The sequence below is a fragment of the Chenopodium album genome, chromosome 25, assembly GCF_948465745.1.
Source record: "Chenopodium album chromosome 25, dcCheAlbu1.1, whole genome shotgun sequence".
NCBI lineage: Eukaryota > Viridiplantae > Streptophyta > Magnoliopsida > Caryophyllales > Amaranthaceae > Chenopodium > Chenopodium album.
The window spans coordinates 29543611-29565414 of NC_137858.1; the positions used below are offsets into that span (position 1 = coordinate 29543611).

At 35.5% G+C, this 21804-nt stretch overlaps 1 protein-coding gene across 1 annotated transcript; it reads right to left on the minus strand.

Annotated features, from left to right (window-relative positions):
• Window positions 1-1260: 1260 nt before the first annotated feature.
• LOC145613256 (branched-chain-amino-acid aminotransferase 2, chloroplastic-like) lies at window positions 1261-7458 on the minus strand. The gene is made up of 10 exons (XM_081668327.1): window positions 7238-7458; window positions 4644-4702; window positions 3867-4053; window positions 2793-2969; window positions 2543-2674; window positions 2361-2459; window positions 2152-2268; window positions 1934-2029; window positions 1737-1849; window positions 1261-1577 (listed from the first exon to the last, which is right to left on the minus strand). The coding sequence occupies exons 1-10, from the start codon at window positions 7304-7306 to the stop codon at window positions 1463-1465; spliced, it is 1164 nt and encodes a 387-aa protein (XP_081524453.1). The 5' UTR covers window positions 7307-7458; the 3' UTR covers window positions 1261-1462.
• Between the last annotated feature and the right edge of the window lie 14346 nt (window positions 7459-21804).

The following is a 21804-nucleotide window of genomic DNA, read 5'->3' on the forward strand; positions in this document are numbered from 1 at the left end:
GAAGATTATCTTGGTTACCCGATTGGATAACCAGTTGCAAAGTAGTAGGACCAGAAAATGGTAAAGATTATTGAACTATCTTTGAGGTACTCTCCCCACAGCCGGCGCCAAATGTTTTAGGTGTTTTTGTCCCTCGGGAGAGTTACAGCTCGAAGACTAGTCCGACTGGATCTGTACCTGCAAAAATAACGGAGACTCCGGATGGGTGGAGCTCCGCCTCCAACAATTAAGTTAGAAACTTGAAGAAAGGTAAAAAGTGCGGAAATTTAGGTGGGGATCCGCTTAGATTCTAAGCTCAGATATTCTCTGATGTGAGAGGAATGGGGTGCAATAAATGATTGTGAAAAATGTCTCCAAAAGAGGGGAATATCTTCTTATTTATAGGGTCATTGGAAAAAGTGCCCTCCCTTAGGTCATTCTGACCTAAGATAGATGGGCTGCGCCGCAAAAGAGCGGATTTGGGAATTGGGCCCTTGAAGGCCGCAATTCTAAGGAAATATCTGGGATTGCCACGTGTCAGCTGGGGATTGGTCAGAGGTGACTTGCCAGCCTCTGACACGTGGCATGCTCTCATTGGTCCAAGTGTCAGGGGTAAAAATACCCTAAACAATCAGTATTTATAGTCCATTGGGACATGTACGTGCCTTTTAGGTTATTTAACCTAAGTAGATGGGCTTCCCACCGTTTTACGGTTTCTAGGGTTATGGGCTTGGAGCCCATTTTACCCTTCTATCATTGAATGACATGTGTCATGCTCTAATTAGCTCATTGTGCGCTGAGCTTGCGGACACGTGTCGCTGCGGCATTGGTCCACATATCGAGGGTATTTTTTACCCTAAACAAGTATGATAAGAGGTAATTTGAGAAGTTTTTGTCAGAAGTTTGTTACTGAGTCATGAGCTAATATAAAGCGTGACTAGTTGTTATAATCAAAACATAATGATAATTACAATCTTAATCCTCTATATTTCTTCTCCCTGTCTCTCTCTCTCTCTCTCTCTCTCTCTCTCTCTCAATCTTCTTCTTCCTCCCCTTCTCCGCATTTCTCTTCTGCATCCCCTGTATCCTCTAACTCCTCCCGTATTAGAGTATGAAGCACATCATTACGTGAAATATGTTTGGGGGGGGGGGATTAGAGAAGTCGGTGAATTGTTTAATCTAAAGTAAAGTGATATGAGAGACATGAAATAATAAAAAGTAAGAGTGAGGACCATGGATATAGAGAAATATAATGAAAAGGCCGCTACTAGAATACTTGTTTTTGCAAATTTTTATGAGAATAAATTGCATTTCGTCGTCAACATGATTTAATTAAGTACACTAATCATTAGTTCATGCCATTTACATAATGACATGCATCATTTTGCATGTTTTACAATTTGCAAACACTCCTTCTAAAATGATTCTACTTAAAAGAGCAATCAAAACAATCGAATTATACATATTTTCTAAAGCTGTAACCCTAGCTAAGTTCAACTATCCAACCCTTCTTGTCCTCCACTAAACCATTTTGAATTGCCATGTATGTTGATAACAACCTCTTTGATACCGAGTTATCACCTGTCCTGTATTCTACCCTGCATTTGTCAAATACTTTTACAATTAGCATGATACTACATGATTAAATTTTTCTAACCTGTATTGTTTTAGAAATTATCATTGGTATAATGGTAGTATTAGATTCCATCTTATAAAGGTGGTCAGGTGGAAAACAAATCGTTTGCAGTATTACATACCTTCGACTATGGTGTGTAATATTGCCAACAGGGGCAACACCCACAGCAGTTCCCGTACCGAAAACTTCATCAGCTTCAAGCAATTCCTCGACTGGGATAGGCCTTTCCTCAACCTATTGTTATATTTATAACAAGTTATAACATAATTTTAGACAAAGAGTACTCTACAAATGGCCAAATAGATGTAATCGACTTACATTGTAGCCAAGATCGCGGGCTATTTCAATGATGCTTTTTCGTGTAACACCTGGGAGTATAGTTCCTTTTATAGGGGGAGTTGAGATTGTGTTTCCCTGAGAGTATGAAAAGTATATCATCAATTAAGAAGAACCGTGCATCATTAAGTTCTTTCCTTTCACGATATCTTCAATGACTTAAAAATGTGATCAAACTACTTGTTTTCTGGAAGTATTACCTTAACCATAAAGATGTTACAAGAGGAGACTTCCTCAACGTACTTCCCATCCACAGAATCGAGGTATAGAACATCAGAGAATCCTTTGCTTTTTGCCCTCACTAGTGGTCTCAAAGCCTGATATATGATATAAACATGCACTTATATAAGGCTAGTACAATATAAATGGAAATTCTGATGATTATTAGGATAAAAACTGATTATCTTACGGGTCCATAGTTGCTGATTGTTTTAATTCCACCAGTTCCACCACGAGAAGCACGGTCAAATTCTTGTTCAACATACAAACTCAATGGGGCACTACCTTCCTGAAAAGGAAGATTAAACCACTATAATTTAGTAAATTCTGTAAATAACATCAACTGGTAGTTAGAATCAGAAAGAAACTTGCTTTGAAATAGTTGCGAACTGGAGAAGCATAGACGAGAAACATGTATTCAGGAGCAGGACCAAGCCCAAGAATTGGTCCAGTTCCTAGAAGCATAGGCCTCATATAGAGGGATCCCTTTCCAGGAGGAGGTATCTGTTACATTAACCATAATAAAATCCATGAATGGAAGTCGAATGACAGAAATATTGGATATCTAAGACCAACATAGTCAAGGAAAGCTTAGAAGATGAGTGAATTCAGAGTTAAATACCCAGCGCTTGTTTGCAAGAGTAGTTTGCTTCACAGCATCAATGAATTGAGTGGTCGTAGGGGAAGGCATGCACATTCTTTCAGCGCCTACTTTCATTCGGAGGGCGTTTTCATCAGGGCGAAATAAGACAATTTGCCCATCTTCTCTCCTTATTGCCTTCATTCCTTCAAATAAGCCCTTTGGAAAAAGAATTAAAGCACTACTGTCAGTTGCCTTACAAAGTACGAAGAATACTTCATTTATTGTTTCAAAACTCGGTAAACTAAACTGTTAACATGTTGTATATGCCCAGCTAATTACAGGGCTCTATTCCAAATTATTAGTAAAAATAAAAGTTTACATTTCAAAGTATCAAAGTATAAAGGTTACTTAGGATATGTTTAGTTCTATTTAATGCCCCATCGCCACACATGTATTTTAATTTTCACAAGTACTAAAAGATAGTAAAGATAACTGATACAGTGAAGCTGGTTCTTTTGAGATTGAAGGGCCTAAACCATTCCCAAAGTTGAACAAACTCCATCCTACTTATATACTTTATTTAAATCAGAAGAAGAAATATAAGCATGCATATTGCAGGAACATTTTAATGAATTAGCATTCAAACAACATCATAAATTAACAAACTGAGATGCTTAGGCTTTAAGCCATTTTTGTGTTGAAATCACATTAGCAATCTCCATATATCTAGAATCGTATATGGAAAGATGTGCTATCTTTAGCTATATCTAGTGAGATGTGAGAAATTAGTTAGCTAAGGAAAAAATGATGATTCTATTTGTTGACCACTCGAGCTATGAGTATAACAGGTAAGTTTATAGCCATTGTACTGCTATAATCTTTAGCTGCCTATGCAACTAATGCAAGGGTTAAGTCGTTAACAAACTTAAAAAGCCACACAGGATTGTATATTATGTATTTGAGATGATACAGAGGTCGTTCATAGATTTGTTTACAACTCTTATTTGGGGTGTTCATGTTTATTGTAAGAAGTCTAAAAACATTTTTCGTACTAATGTAAGTATACAGTTTGAGACTGCTAAAAAAAATTGTTTTGCTAACTGACTGACTCACCTGTCCATAGTTCAAGACCCCAGCAGAAGGGCTTAATTCAATGTTTCCATATCGTTTAAGTTTTCCCTCAGTAAACCTATCATCCTGCTGACTAGTTTTCGTGACATACATGTAATCAGTTGGTGTAAGGCCAAATCCAATAGAGTCCCAGTCAATATCTGCATACTCGTCATCACTACAAACTTGGCTGTCAATCGAAACCAAATGGGAGGAAGATCCAGAGACTATGTCAGGTCAGAAAAAGAAGAATAATATGCAGAACAGTGCACAAAATAAAAACCATGCTAGCTGAAATTCATTCAAGTTACATTGAACTTAATTTAGAGTGGAGTAATACTGTAATAGCATTCAAAATGTTGCAATAAACTTTTTTTAAAATCCATTGAGATAATATTTCACCCTAAATCTGAGGAAGCACATCACAGGGAAGTTGTAGATGAAAGCTACAAAGTAGTATGCTAAAAGCACTTCGTCTCTCAAAGACCGTCTCATATTCCTTTTTTGTCCGCGTATTTATATTCCTTAATCTCCTATGATTATGTAAGATAAGTTCTCGTTTGGTTGATATTAAGGAAAACGGGGAACAAAAGTTCCGATCCTCTGCCCTCTGGTTAGAACTTAGAACCGCACAAGGGTAAAACTTCAATTAAAAACTTGTAATGTCAAACCAAACTACATTTACATGTTATAAATATAAAAGTATACATTGAATTCATTTTGTATATTTAATTCATGTTCACATAATTGAGTTGGTAAAACTTAGATTATTTAATATACCTGTAAGCTGGTGAAGCTGCCTGAGAGGTGTAGAAATGTTGACTTTCAAGCTTCAAAAACTGCATTTATAAATTGGATAATAAGATAGTCATTATCACATGCTAAAGTATATTAATTTATTAATGTCATGAAAAGTTAACAAGGCCAAACTTCACAACTAACAAATTAATTTAGAGCTTCTAAAAAAGGGAAAGTAAACAGTATGGACGACATTACCATTACTAAATTGGGAAAGTAATTAGGTGTCGGTGAACCGGTGATATTAGTTGACCTTGTTCACGTGTTGAATTATTATCAATTGGATGTACTTCGTGACACATGTGGATCTGATTTTGTTTAAATAAGAAAAATGAAGAAAATGGTTGATTAAAAATTATAAGTTTTCTTACATGTATCCTTTTTTTTAATGGGAAAATTCGATTGCTTTGACCATGATTATAAGTTATAATTTAGAAATTCATTTCTTTCAAAAAAGATATTCAAAACAATTCAATGGAAAACTTAGCTTATTACTACCACTTAAATAAATTAAATAATTTTTTTTTAATTTATCTGAACTTATTTTCATGAAAAATAAAATAAACGATTTAGGGCCTTAGGCTCTTATGTCATTCACTTTCTTCTTTGGTGTATATTTCTTCTATTTTCTTTAATTCATGATATTTTATTGTGGTTCAAAGTTTAAAAATTCAACATGTTATAACTTTTTTTTTTTTGACGGGCAACATGTTATAACTTAAAGTATTTTGCCCTCAAAAAAAAAAAAAAAAAAAAAAAAAAAGTATTTTAACAGAATCATTATGTCGGGGTTTTGTTAATATTATGAAAAGAAAATGGATAAGTATACAAATAGAGCTCTAATTGGTTATTTCTCAAAAAAAAAAAAATCACCGAATCTTGAGTGTTATTAATTTAACAAATATTAATTGATCACAAATTATGTATTCTTTACATGTCAATTAATAAACAAAAAATATACTACAAATAAATAAATTTTATTTGTCAATTTTCCTATTTAATGTGTTAGGTGAACCTTACGCAATAAAACGAGGCTCGGTACAAGAAATCGAGTATTAATAACATAGGACTAAAACTCTAAAAAGTTGTAGGTGACTATGAAGTTGGTCTTTTATACATTAGTCAATTTTAGCGTATGCACCATTAAATTGGTCCCATTCATTAAACGTTGTAAGTTTGTAGCGTTGTACATATCACAGAGAGAGGTTGTTACAATTTTTGACAAGTAAGCCAAGAAAAGGATTTACTTGACACGAACTCATCTTTTAACATAAAAGGCCAAGATTACGACTTTACTTGTTGCTTCTGTTACATGTAACGATAAGCATTAGTTTTCTTTTTTAATTGATTGATTAATGATAGTGAAATAATTATACTCATCTTGTGTTCTTGCAAAAATTGACAAGTTTGGCTTTCGTTTTACTTGTACCTATGTATAAGATTTGTCAAACTTACAAAATTTTGAGTTTATGAGTGTTCTCAATAAATTGAACCTGTATGATAAGCATATAAATGTCTCATTGAATTATAAATGCTTATGAATTACTAAATCATTTAAAAAAACATGTTCAACGCTACAGAAAGATCATTTTAAAATGAATAGAGCATAAGACAACTTAACCAAATAGTTCGGTACAATATCACTAACTCGTACACTGTCATAAAATTCAAGAAATCTTTTTTTTAAAAGGACTAGTAATGTAGGATAGAAATGTATAATTTCCTCTCCAAAAAACTAAACATATAAATATATAGTGCAAAATTTCAAGTGTAGCTTTAAAAAAAGACGAAGGAAGTAACTTATTCAAACCAGATTAAAATCAACTCTTCTGTTAAGCCCAAATGCACAAAAAAATTTACAAAAATAAAAATGTGAATGTTAGGGACTTTTTTCTTCTCCGTCTCTAATAAGTTGAGAATGTTACCATCGTGTGGCTCGTGAGCAGGTTGAGTCCTTTTATGTGGGTGAAATATGTTATAGTACGACTTTGTGCAAAGTTTATGTTAACCGTAAAACTTGGTTTGTTAGCATAACTATACTAAACCATGAAACCAACTAATACTCTCCTGGTCTCATTTTAGCTCCAAGAAAACTTGTACTAGTATTTTCTCGGAGTAATGTTTACATGTAAAAGAATACACAAGGTGTTGCATTTTTTTTTCTATATATATTCACATGATTTATAATCAAATTTAGACATAATGTTACAGAAATACAGAGCAAAATTTTCTATATCATCCGTACAAACTCAATACAGTTTTTTTATATTTTTAATTTTGTTTTCAAGTTAAGTAATTGTATTGATTGACAAGTACTTGAATTAAAAATGAATTGAATTCGCCCAATAATTTTTTTTTTTTTTTTTTTTTCCATTTGAATTGCAATTTTTTCGATTCACCATTAACATTACTGCAAAACACAATACGAATGAGGAGTCTTACCAGATAAACAGGGAAAAAAAATGGCTAAAATTTTATCAATTAAGATGAATATAGATAATATCAGATGGAGAGCATAAATCAAAATTAAATTGCTGTAACAAATTAATGATTAAAAAAAAATTAAAAGAACCAACCTTTGATGGAAGAGAGATGTGTCTGGAAGAATGGATGAATTTGCGAAGGGAAAAGGTAGTCTTCATCATGTTTGTGTTTGGTTAAAACTCGCAAGTTTGAAAATTTGAAGAGATTGTAAGGTAAGCTCTGTGTTTTTGGGCAAGAGACTAAGACAGATCAAAGTGCGCCAATTTAATAGCCCAACCGTTGTACATGAGCGACTATTTATTGCTTTGGACTTGTACCACTTGTATACATCCTATCATCGTATCATCCATCATATCTCTCCTTTTCATTTTTTAAATAAACTTATTTATCACTATTTTTTAATCTAATACTCATATATTAGCTCTTTTTTATTTATTAAGTTGGTTCTCTATAATATTGTCATAGTTAGGTTTGATCTGGTCGCATCATCTGATAAGGGCACCGTCTGTGTTCAGTCTTGCGTTAGGGACAGTTTGTCGCGACTTTATGGGTATTGGCCTTCTGGGGGTGTTTCTGTTCAAGGAAGAGTTTATAAGCTCACAATTAAGGAGATTGTGAAGTGAAAGTGTGAGTAGTGTTTATCCCACATATGAAAAGAAAGTAAAGACTTTATATTCAATAGCTCAAGCTAACTCCCAATTCAATCAAAAGTTTAACCTGATTGGTTGAAACCTAAAATCAATTTATATTATCTTTCACGCTATTTCACATGTCAACCTTGATAATATCATTTTCTTATAATATTTATTAATCAGCTCGTCTTGTGTGTGGTTGGTCATACCGCATGATCACTTAAAAAAAAAAAAGAGGTAACAAAACTAATCAAATAACCCCTGTAATATTGACCTAGTAACCCCTATAACATTGACTGAATAATCCTATAATATTGACGAATTAATCCCTTTAAAACTAACTAGGTAATTCCTATTAGACTAACAAAGTAACCCTTATAATGTCTAGTCACACGGTGTGACAAGCAACATATAAGAATTTGTGTACCTAAAAAGATAATTAAGGTTAGACACGTACATTTAGGCATTTAGCTACATATGTACTCGACTAGTGCAATACTTGGCCAACTTGGGTGACGGAAAAATAATACGCCTTATATTTGATGAGATTTCGCTTCACACATATCTAATATCCGGTATCTTTGGTGGTTTCATGATGTGTATATTTTTAGATACTACCTCCGTTACATATTATTTGCAACGATTAGATATTTTTCCTCTCTACTTTATGTCAAATCGTTGCAAATAATGTGTAACGGAGGTAGTACGAAAGTTTGGTATTATCATATATTCATATCAATCCTTTAACTTTCAACTAGACAAGGATGCCACGTCAATCTTATTGCACGAGATGTATAGCACGTCAGCTTGATTATCTATGGTATCGTAAACATAATGAATTGCTGATTGGCTTAATTGGGTATTGCCAACTTCCAACATGTTTAGTTTTCAAAGGTACTCCGGCTAAATTTTTGAAATTGATGTTAAAAATTGCTAATTTTTAGCTATTTCTAGATACAACAAACATGACTAAGTCTAAATATATAAATATATCACCGTAATGAATCAGAAAATCATATGGAATTTTCTTCATTTATACTGTAGTACTCCAATTTTATTTGGACCCCATTAAAAAAAAATTACAAAATTTAAAAAAAAATTAAAAAAAAAATAAAACAAAAAAAAACAACCGAGAAACGCACACACAATACGTGCACCATATTAGATTTTTGAAATTTAAAATAAAGCAAGACTTAAATCCGTGCGATGCACAATTATTTTATGTTTGGTGAATTTTGTACTCCCTCTTTTTTTTTATATGCATCAGTTTGACCGGCACATTTGCCGAGACGCAAATATCTTTAATTGTGTATTAGTAAATATTGTAACAAAATTATATTATGAAACTAGACATTATGACGAATCTAATGATATATAATATAATAACATTTATTCATTTCTAAGAGGTGAAAAAATTAAGTCAACCATGGTATGTGAATGGTGCAATTGTCAAAGTGATGCATTTAAAAACAAACGGAGGGAGTATATTATAAGTGAATAAAAACCCAACCTAGGTTGGTGGGTGGTGGTGTCGGCGGTTGGGTTGGCTAGGTGGTGGTGTCGGTGTCGGCGGTTGGGTTGGCTAGGTTGTGGTTTGGTGGTCTTGAGGAGAGAGAAAGTAATTGCAGAAAAAGGGGGAAAAAGAAAGGAAGAGTGTCGGCACGTGACCTTCACGTGATGGTCAATGCCGGAAAACCAAGTCAATCCTCCTAAAATCGCCTAAGGTATGTTCTCGCAAAAAAAAAAAAAAATAAAAAAAAAAAAAAAAAAAAACTATGTTATTAGATGTGTTTTAACAAAAAAATTTATAAGGTGTTTTTTCACAACAATTCGGTTTTAAAAGGTGTTATCTGACAAAATTTCCTTTAAATTATTTATAACTATTAACTTGATTTACATGAAAATTTTTGTATTACGAATCTGAAAGGAATGGTGTCCTTCGAATAAGTGTATTATTCTGATAGTGGGTTCAGAATTATTAGAAAGCTAATATATTCAGTAAGGTCAAGTGATCGGAATGTCTGGGTGGAGGCCGCTTCCGATCAGTAATATTAATATAATTAATATTACAGCTTAATCTTAACTGAACCCTTCGGGTCACACCCAAGCAAAATATACGAACCGACACGACGGATTAATTTGAAAGAAATTAATTCGTCGCCCAAGTGTTAAATATTTAGACGTCGGTAATTCGAGCTTGGAGCGTCGAAACCGAGAATCGGAAGTCGAGTCAAAAATAATAAAAAGACGAGACGCGCAAAATAATAATAAATCGACCATATTCCCAAAATACCCCTAGCATCGGAGTGCCCCGAGCATCTGAATGCTAGGGGCAAAAAAAACGTCCAAGCATAGGTGGCTAGCAAGCGCACCAAGCCGAGCCTAGCATGGCTGGCTAGGTGCGTGCTAGTGCACCGTGCTAGCAGCCACGCACAGCAGCAGCTAGCAGCCGCGTGCACGTGGTGCGTGCGGCGCGTGCTAGCAGCGTACGCACTAGCAGCCACGCACAGCAGCAAGCCCGCACCAAGTGCGTGGCTTGCACGCACAGCAGCAGCCCGCATCTTGGTGCGGGGCTGGGCTCGGGTTGGGTTCGTGGCTGGGCCATAAGGCTGGACACTATGGGGAAGCTTGAGGAATATGGGAGCAAGTGGGTAAGGACATGTGGTACAAGGAGAGTATTGAGTGGGGAGCAAGTATGGTCCCCTACTCTCCATGTGGTCCTCACCAACCCATTTCACATGGTAATGCCAGTATGCCACTTGTAGATTTATTATTAGTTTGCAATTTTAATTTAATTTAGCTTTAAATTAATTTGTGGAATTTTATGATCCCACATTGATGGGATAGAAATTCCCACTCATACTTTCCTCTATAAATACCAACCTTGGGATTTGGAGTAAAGTGTTTGAGTGGGAGTTAGAAAGAGCATTCCATACTTTGGAAAAAACTCTTAAACTCCATTAACACTTGGGTTTTGGTCGGACATTGCTAACTCCAAGGTAACGGACCTAAAAAGTCGTGTTCGTCCTTTGTGGGTGGATACCATTGGAGGCGCGACATTTGCGGTGCTCAAGGCTTTCAAGTAAGAGCCCGTTTTGTGAGGGCGAAGCTCGCTTCAAGGGTATGATTCGTTCTTCCTTTTCTTGTGTTTATTTATTTATTTATGCTTTATGGTTTTATTAATTACGAGTGGTTCCTTGGGTCGGGGTTGTTTTCGCGGTGAGTCGGACTCACCAAACCCCAACAGCGGTATCGGAGCCCCGCTCGTTTATTTTTATAATCATGTTTTTCAAGGTTTATTTTGGCTTATTTTTCTGGTTTAAGTTGCTAATTTGATTAGTAGCTCGGTTTTATTTATTTTAATCCCGTTTTTGATGTCGAATTTGGCCCAGAACCCAGATTTTCGCCCAAAACTAGTGAATTTTGGGTGGAAAAGGTGTTCTGGAAAGGTTTTTACCCTGTTGGGCCTGTTGGGGCTGTGATTTTAGCCAAATTCTGACCAGAAATGCCTTTTTCGCGGGATTTTTCGTTTTTGACGAAAATTTTTAAGTCTTTTCTAACCTTGAAATTAATGGCATAACTTGTTGATTATGTGGTTGATAATTTGCATTATTTTCTGCATTTTTAAGTCCCCTTAAAGCACACTTACTTGGTAGTATTTGATGCTTAAAGGTTGATTTATTTTCACATAATTGCAAACTAATTGCTTTTTAGTGTGAAAATTTTTGTTTTGAGGCTTCCTAAGTGTTAAAGATTCAATCTTTATTTGTGATAAGTGATTGAAACTTTAAAAACCACTAAATTCCATGTTATTTTGTGTTAAACTTTGTTGTTTTAATCATTTTGATTGAGTTGATTGGAAACATAAAGTTTCAATTTTTGTGATAGAAATTTGGTTATCTTCATTTGGAAGATATAATTTTCAAGGATTCACAAAATTTAGATGTTAGAATTTTCATTTGAACATTAAAGTTCATATTTTTCCAACTTCCCCTTACTTTGTCAAATTCTTAAGTTTAATTTAAATTGATTAAATTAAAAGTGAGAAATTGCCTCAACTTTGTTATTGCACCAAGCTAAACCAATTTAATTAAGAATGGTTCTTGGAATTATTTTGGTTATTTGCACTTTGAAATTTTATTAAGTTAGACTTGTTTAAAATTTTTATTTTTTGCTCATTAAGTTAGTTCTAAAGTTAATTTAGAATTAATTAATTATGTCTCGCGAAATGGGATCAAATCCCGAGGCCATGGCACGCAAAACGAGGCAAAGGACCACCCTTGGCTAGTCGGGCTTCATAGCAGCCCGCATGTGACTGCCAAGGTGGCTGCCCCGCCTTGCTTGCGGCCACACGTGCAGCAGCAGCACACGACCGAAGCAGCCACACACCAGCAGCCATGGATGTGCGTGCGCGTGCGTGCGGCAGTGGCAGCATCCCATGGCTGCTTGCCGCGGGCGTGTGTGCGGAGTTTTTTGTGTGCATATGCTTGGTGCGGTGATGTGAATAGCCGTAGAATGCTTGGTTTGCATGAGCCGCGATTATTCGAGTTTCCTTGGCAAAACGCCTAAAGAGAAAGCCACTTGAAATGCGGTTGGCTTAATATTGCTTATTTTGCCGTTTTATTTTTTTTAATTAATTTTGTTTATTTTAATTAAAATTTTTGGGAGGCTAGGCCTCGGTTTTGAGCGGCATTGGCAAAATTTTATTTTGACAAGTTTGGGTGCTACCGACTTAATTAATTGGATTAATTAAGGGAAATGCAGAATTTAGTGGGAGCTTCAATTATTAATGACGTCAATTACATAATCGGTTAAAACAACTTTGACTAGTTTTAATTAGGCGTGTTAATGGGATTAACCACCTAGATTAGTTACTAGTGTGCGCGTTGTTTAAATGCATTTTACTTGTTTGATATTGTAAATTGCATGGGCCATTCACAAATAGTGAATGGATGAATGGAATGTATATTCTCTCTCGCAGGTTTTATGAAATGGCAACTAGTGGGACCCGACTAGGATAGAAAATACGGACTACGTGCCGTTATGTATTTTTGTAAATCTAAATACGGTCTACGCACCGTTAAGTATTTTTGTACCTTAATATTTAGATTATTCCTAGTCGTAGACACTAGTATTTGCATAGTTTGGTTAAATCTTGAAGACGACATATCTTGGAAGACAAAGCCTTGAATTGCAAATGAAGACCTTTTGAAGATTTGAAGAATTCAAGGGGTTATGCTAGTTGCCAATATGCATCTATAATTTCACTTTATATTTTATTCTTATATATATACATGTGAATTATTCGTTAGATGCATGTTTAAGTTTTCTTTATGTTGCGATTAGTAGTTAAGTTCACTTAAATCAACCAACATAGAAATCCTAGGTCCCTAATAATATTGAGTCAAACTTGCCTTTCCAAAACAACACTTACCAACCGAACGAGGGTGATGGTAGGCTACGCCAAAGCGAGGTGCAATCACTTCTCCAAGGCTCATAAGGCACACCGGGTGTGCATGTTGGTTTTGGTTGAACTCATCGGTATGAGTGAGGAGTCCTCACATACCGTGGCAAAAGAGATACATCGTCAAAGATGCATTAGATGCGACGATTATCTAACCAAGAGTGGCTTAGAGCCATTGGCAAGGCAATGCTTACCTTAGAAGATTGAGTGTTAAGGCATGCCAAAGCATGCTTAACCACTCTTTGTTTCTTCGGATCTTGGAATCGCCTTATTTTCGCCATAGGGACAATTTTCATGGGTAAATAAGACGTTTAATAAGATTGAAGTTTGCATGAATGCTTTTAAATTTCAAACTTATTATGTTCTTGATAAATGGTTATACTTTGCACTTATATTTATAGTATTCTAAATCAAATAATATTGTTTCCATGATTGGTGAAGGAAATTCTTGAGAATATTTCTCAAAGACAAGAAAAACATTTCTAAAATACAATTCTCATAAATGACTTTTATAACTAAGTCCGAAAGGACGGTTGGACATCATGTATTCAAAATACTAGGTAGTTTTGATAAAACATGAGGTATTGAGTTGCAAACTCAAGATTGTCAATGTTTGACAACCAACGTATCTTTTCGCATCATACATAATTGAGTAGGACTCATTGATGTAGTAATTTGAGTAAGAATTAACGGGAAAGATGGAACTTTGTTTTACGACGCACTAGGTGCTTGATTATGCTTAACAAAGTATGAAATTCAATGGAACTTTAAGAAATGATTCTTAAAGTAAGATTATGAGATATTGTATGATAAGAAATATAGGAAAGAAGGAATGAAGAAAAGGAACTAGATTTCATTTCAACTCATGAGTTCATGTTATTAACTTAGCAATTCGTTATCTTCACAAATATCGGATACTGCTTGAGTGTTCCACTATGATAGTGACCTCAAACTATTGAAGTTAAGCTAAGTTATCGACTTGCAAGCTTAGAATGAAGCAAGAAGAGCTACATCAGTTGTAAGGTCGTATGTTTTGTTTAAAGACCTTTTAAGCCAAAGGCTGAAACAAGTAATGGTTATTATGTTCCATAATCAGCAATTGATCCGTTTACACACGGAAAGACTCACATTCAAAGTAATGAGCAATAGTTGCGAGATTTATTTGAATGGCATGGTTATCCAAGCGTTGAGTCAAGAATGCTTGATTATAAACAAACATTTCCCTAACATGATAAACTCACTAAGTTCAGGTCATGGGCTTGATTTGCATTCCGAACATCTTTAGCAATGTCACATCGACAAGAGGATACTCAAGGCTCTATTAGATAGGCTCTTGATAGTTGCTCGATTTGGAATCGTTCTAAGACAAGCAAGTCTTACTTGTTGAAACCGACAAAGCAGAGAACTATTGTTCTTGGTATAGACAATTGACTCCGAAGACTAAAGAGGATTCAATTACTTCAACGTTTCACAAAGAATTTGAAAGGATATGGCTATATTCATCAAATGTGAACAAACTTGACCTGAGTAGCTCAAGATTCCAATGAAGTACAGAATCGACTTGGCAAGATATCAAAATGTTTACATTAGATCGAGCAATGTTTGCTTGAGCCAAGCGTGACCATCTCAAAGTTATGAATGGAAATTTTCATAAAGAACTCCACAAAGAACATAGTGTGTCCTCAGGGAGACCTCGATGTCATTAGAAAATGACTCGAACGATGATGGTTCACAACCCTTCCTATGAAGTTCTTAAAGTTTTGCACAAATGACTAATGTTACACTAAACAATATGTCGAAGCTAAGAAAGGACGCCATATTCAGTTATGGATAGAAATAACTTCTAAACGTCTTTTCAAGTATATGTCTAAGGCTCTTAGTCTCAGTGGGAGCTAGAAGGCTCAGTGGGAGCTAAGTGGCTCAGTGGGACCTAGGTGGCTCAGTTGGAGCTGAATGGCTCAATAAAGACTAAGATAGCTCAAGTGGGAGCTAACTGTTTGTTTCACAACGAACTTTTACCAAAGACAATATACATGTCTCTTTGTAAGCATTCAAGTGAGACTACGGGCATTACCTCCACATCCTAATTGAGAACATAATGTTTGTTGCTCTAAGTGGTGTCTTTCTGGAAAGTAATACGTTTCCAAAACGACAAGTGGGAGGAAAATGAACTCGATGACCATCGAGCTTAGCAACAAACTAGAATTGAGAATCTCGGAAGACCTTAAAGGACTTCATGAGAATGCTTGATCAAGAATACTCAAAAGGACTTTACAAGTGCCTTAAAAGAGAATTCATTACTCACAAAACATTAAAAATGTTGGAGTAAGATCAACATAATAAAACGGCTTTGAAAGCGCCTTAAAACTCAGTGTTAGATGTAATTACCCCGTATAGGTATAGAATTCACCAAAGGCTTGGATTGAATCCTATAAATTTTCTACTAAGTTAGAAACAAACATAAGACTTACAAGCATACTATATACTATTAGATAGTAAAGGAATAATGTCTTGTAAGATAGCTACGACAAATCCAAATTCCGAATAATGGTTAAAGGCCATGAAAATCCGAAATAGACTCCATGTTTGAAAATCATGTTTGAAACTTGATTAATTTGCATGAAAGGTGAAAGACCCATCGATTGCAAATAAGTTTTCAAGGAGAAAACTAAAAAATGTGGAAATGTATATGCATACATAGCTAGCTTGGTTGTAAGGATATAATTAATTTCAAGGAGTTGATTTTAATAAAATCTCATTCACCAATCGGAATGCTCAAGTCTTTTCGTGATTGATCTAGCAAAATTGCACATATGAAATATGGCAAAATAGATACCAAAACCGCCTTCCCAAAATAGGATTTTGGAAGTGACTATATATGGAATAGTCTAAGGGTTTTGAAAATCTATATAATGCTAGATTTGAAAGCAAGCACATGGAATCCGTCATGGGATTAAATTAAAGGAAGCATTACATGAAGGAATTGGAACGTGTTTTCTCATAAAGTTAATAAGAGGATTGACTTATGGAGAGACATAGAAATTCTGATGAACAAGAAGTTTAGTGGGAGCAAAAGTAAAGGTCCAACAAGAAGTTTACGAACTCTATTGTGAAACAACTATCAAATACTAAATGCTTATATTTGAAAGTATTTTCGACAATGGACCAATCTAAAGACGATACTCAGTACATGTGGGGAATTAAGTTCTATGATATAGACTTAATTAAATGTTTAAATGAGTAAACAAAATTACCATGTTAAACATGAAGGACTTTGAAAGGCTTTCAACCCATATGTATGAAGCTAAGTAAATGTTTGAACTAAGTATAATCTAGGCTAAGTACTAAGTCAAACAAGAAAGACTCTAGTAAGAGACTTTCAACCATATCATATAGCGAACAATTTGGCAAGACTCAGTGTAACTGTATGAGCTAAATGTCACATGGATGGAATAAAATTGAGAATCATTCTAGAATTAAATCCATCATGTAAAGCTATGATATGGAATCGTCAGACGACTTACTTGCTTAGAGCATGTGAAGTACATATATAATACCAATCGACATTAATATAAGTATTAGATCATTAGATTATAGTCAAGAACATCCATAGAACTTAGATAAGTAGTTAATTGATTTCTTGACGCATGGAAACAAACATATAATTTGAGTTTTGATGTTGCAAGCACAAACCTTAACATGGATTGGATCCTTAAGAAGGAAGCCATTTATAAGCACAAGGCAGAAGCGTCGTGGCTTGAGAATGGTAACATGGATGTGCATCCATGTATAATGTGCGGAAATTTAAGATAAATTTCCATGATCGCAAGTGATTTGAGTATTCCAAATCATTGTGAGTCGTTTGGAGTGAAATCCATGCAAGACATCATCGAAGAGTCTACTAAAATATATGTTGAGATTATTGTTGCCTTAAAGGCAATAATAAGGAAAGATGTTAAATGGAAAGGTTCGTTGTTGAACATTGATGATTGTAGGTTGTCAAGTAGAAGGTCTCAAATCATGAAAATGAGTGGGTGCCATTGCTTGGACAATAAATCCTGAATCACATGTAATCCATTAACACTCTCAAAATTTTATCATCTTATTATGGAAATGGTGGATAATGAAGATGCTATGGTTTGCAAAGTAATTATAACTAAACCTATGCAATAAGTGAACAACGACATTCATAATTGCATGAAAGAAATCAAGCATATCAAATATGAGTGTGATTTCTATGAATGTTTTATGAAGAGTACTACTCTTAAAACATTTGGGAAAAACCATTTATCATAAGATGAAACATTGTGAAGTTTCATAGTGGAATAAAATATTTCTAAATATTCCACAAAACTATTTAATTGTGGTTTAGAATTAAATAATGAGTCCATTCGATTTTAATAAATATTCAAAATAGGGTATCAAGTCAATGGCTTGGATAAAGAAACACCTATTAAGTGAACATTGAATATTTTAATCGAAAATTATCCCTAATCAAGGTCATATTTTGTGGACGATTAATGACCATTAGCGATTAGTGTGTAGTATGATTTATAGCACCGTTTCTTGTGCTATGAGGATATAAATCATTTGCACAGGTATTGGTGTAGAACCATACTAGATCGACCTATGAGAATACTTTAAGAGATTTAAAAATCATCATAAGTATTTTTCTCATTATTACTATCGGAACTCTTTTCCTTGACCATGAGTAGTGGGAGGTCTCTTGTTTGAGTACTAGTCCGCTTTGGTATCCGCCAAACGTCTGCCGTAACTGGGGATTATAACGAAAGATATCGGGCGGCTAGGTCCTCTTAGTAAGAGAAGCTACATTACAAGACTGGAAATGTCCCCCTACTAACAATAGGGATCATGTCTTGTTGTTTACAAGGCCTCTCGAAAAGCGAGACTGTGAAAATGCATGGCCGTGCTCAGATGGATTTTAGAAATCATCTGCTTATTGACAGTCAAACTCAGATTTCGAGAAACACTTCTGGACGTATCAGAGATGACGAGTAATCTTACTCTGTAATTCATGAAGAGACATAGGAAAGGGGCTATACACTAAATGCACACTTGTCCGGAAGGACAAGTGGGAGATTGAAAGGAATGGTGTCCTTCGAACAAGTGTATTATTCTGATAGTGGGTTCAGAATTATTAGAAAGCTAATATATTCAGTAAGGTCAAGTGATCGAAATGCCAGGGTGGAAGCCGCTTCCGATCAGTAATATTAATATAATTAATATTACACCTTAATCTTGACTGAACCCTTCGGGTCACACCCAAGCAAAATATACGAACCGACTCAACGAATTAATTCGGAAGAAATTAATTCGTCGCCCGAGTGTTAAATATTTAGACGTCGGTAATTCGAGCTTGGAGCGTCGAAACTGAGCGTCGGAAGTCGAGTCAAAAAAAATAAAAAGACGAGACGCGCAAAATAATAATAAATCAACCATAATCCCAAAATACCCTTAGCATCGGAGTGCCCCAAGCATCCGAATGCTAGGGGCAAAAAAAAAAGTCCAAGCATAGGTGGCAAGCAAGCGCACCAAGCTGAGCCTAGCATGGCTAGCTAGGTGCGTGCTAGCGCACCATGCTAGCATTCACGCACAGCAGCAGCTAGCAGCCGCGTGCACGTGGTGCGTGTAGCAGCTAGCTGCCGCAAGCTAGGCATGCTAGCAGCGCACGCACTAGCAGCCACGCACAGCAGCAAGCCCGCACCAAGTGTGTGGCTTGCACGCACAGCAGCAGCTCACATCTTGGTGCGGGGCTGGGCTCGTGGCTGGGCCATAGGGTCGGTCACTATGGGGAAGCTTGAGGAATATGGGAGCAAGTGGGTAAGGAGATGTGGCACAAGGAGAGTATTGAGTGGGGAGCAAGTATGGTCCCCTACTCTCCATGTGGTCCTCACCAACCCATTTCACATGGTAATGCCAGTATGCCACTTGTAGATTTATTATTAGTTTGCAATTTCAATTTAATTTAGCTTTAAATTAATTTGTGGAATTTCATGATCCCACATTGATGGGATAGAAATTCCCACTCATACTTTCCTCTATAAATACCAACCTTGGGATTTAGAGTAAAGTGCTTGAGTGGGAGTTAGAAAGAGCATTCCATATTTTGGAAAAACTCTTAAACTCCATTAACACTTGGGTTTTGGTCGGACCTTGCTAACTCCAAGGTAACGGACCTAAAAAGTCGTGTTCGTCCTTTGTGGGTGGATACCGTTGGAGGCATGGCATTTGCAGTGCTCAAGGCTTTCAAGTAAGAGCCCGTTTTATGAGGGCGAAGCTCGCTTCAAGGGTATGATTCGTTCTTCCTTTTCTTGTGTTTATTTATTTATGCTTTATGGTTTTATTAATTACGAGTGGTTCCTTGGGTCGGGGTTGTTTCCGCGGTGATTCGGACTCACCAAACCCCAACAGAATTATAAAATGAACATGTTTTTAATATTGTTACAACATTATCTTATTTAAAATATGTTAATAATTTGAAATAATTGTAGACACTTACAAATGTCTCCCCAAAACCAAACCCAATGATAAACAACCTTTCACATCCACTATTGGTCGGTTCGAGTATTTAATCCTGGGAGTGCTTAAAATCCATGTTCAATCAAATCAATTAAACTCAGTTTACAAAATAGTCAACGGTTCAGTCCTATTGTTTAGTCAAAGCGTAGTCTAATTGGTATTTGGGCCCGAACCCTTTTTAATTCATTTTGCATTATTTATTAATTGAGCCCGATTAATGAATAATAAACCTAAATAGCCCGATTAATTCATTTCCCATTTCTGGGAAAATTATACACCGTGACACGGTGCCACGCACCGTGCCACAGTGGACATTGCCGCGTCGCGGCATCCTTTGCCGTGTACCGTGACACGGGAATAATCTATGTTTTCTCCGCGTACGCAATTGCACTCGCTTTATCCATCTATATGTATTTAGGGCAAAATGGTGCACCGCAACATGGTAACTTGTACCATGGCACGACATTAGTGACCGTGTCACGGTGCCCCAAATTAGGGTTTTTATACTTTCTACAATTCCTTGTGATCCGATCCCTTACTCATTTCCCCTATAAATACGAGTCTTATTTCTGCAGTTCCGGGTATCAAATAATTCTTTCTTCTCTCTTCTATGCTCTAGCCTAAACACTATCCTACCCTATACTTCCAAAATACCTCCCTTAAGCACTCCTAGGAGTTCGTACTTCACCCGAGGTTCTATCCTTAAACCACGACGTGAAAGGTAGAACTGTTTGAGGGTTTGGCCCCAAATCAATTCTATTTAATTTAATTATTGTAGACACCTAATTGTGTCTCTCCAAAAACCAAACTCAGTGATAAATATCTTTCACATCATTAATTATCTAGCGAAGTGAAAGTGTGGAAAGTCTAGTAATGCGGTTGTTTTTATTAAAATATCCTTCTTTATGTTTTCAAAAATATACTCTATTAAATAGCCAGCCCAATTCAGTTTGGTCCATGATAAGGGTCCAATGATAGTGTAGTTGGATTGGGCTTGAAAAGAGCTTTTCAACGATATATTATAAGCCTAATTCCGATGAAAAATGACAAAGTTTTGGCTAAAATACTAAGTTGGGCCTAAAATGAATTTTACATGGGGCCCAATGATCAAGAGGAGGGGGCCTATTAATTATTATTCGTAAAGTTGTTAGGATTGACTTTAATCTTCTAGAATAATCTAGAAGGTTCTTTTAAGTCCTAAATGGAATTAGGATAAATAATTATATTTTCAGAAAATAAAGAATTTTATTCGCAATAAAATAAGTGTTTTATTATAATTACTTTGATTTTAAAGCTGATATACGCAGAGTCTACTACTTAATCATATTAGGAAAAGGATTCCGTACAAAAGCGCATTTTATCTTTAAATTAGAGCCAAACGACAAGTCTGTCGCCAAACGTGATGCTTGTCGCTTCGCACTAGATCATGTCGTTCGCGACAAGAGTCATTTTATTCCGTGTCGAATTCGAGGTCTTTTCTATCGTTTCCATACTATTTTTCTATAAAAAGGGTCCTCATTCCTTATTTTCAATCATCAACAATCATCCCAATTCTCTTTTTCTCTCTTTTAAGCTTAGCTTATTCTTTTTCTCTCTTGCTTTCTAGCTTGCCTTATCAAACACAATTCCACATTCACGAGTTTTAGACACACCTAGCCAAGCTCGAATCGTCGTGAAAGGTTGCTAATTTTTGAGGGTTTGTTCCTAATTCCTATTTCAATTCTTTAATTTAATTGTTTATTTAATATTTTATTGAAGTTTACTAACTGAGTGTATTTTGTTATTAGAAAGAGGTACAAGGCATCAAAGTGAGTAATTTTGTTACTCTATTCTTGTAGAAAACATGCTTAGATTTTATTAATTCCTAGTATCATGTTAGGATGTTTTTATTGCTTTCTATTATCATGTTTAGGGTGCTTCCTATTCTTTCTAATATCATGCTAGTATTCATGTTAGAGTTAAGGCTTTGGTTTTTATTGTTAGTGACATGCTAGGATTTGTTATTAATCATGTTAGTATCATG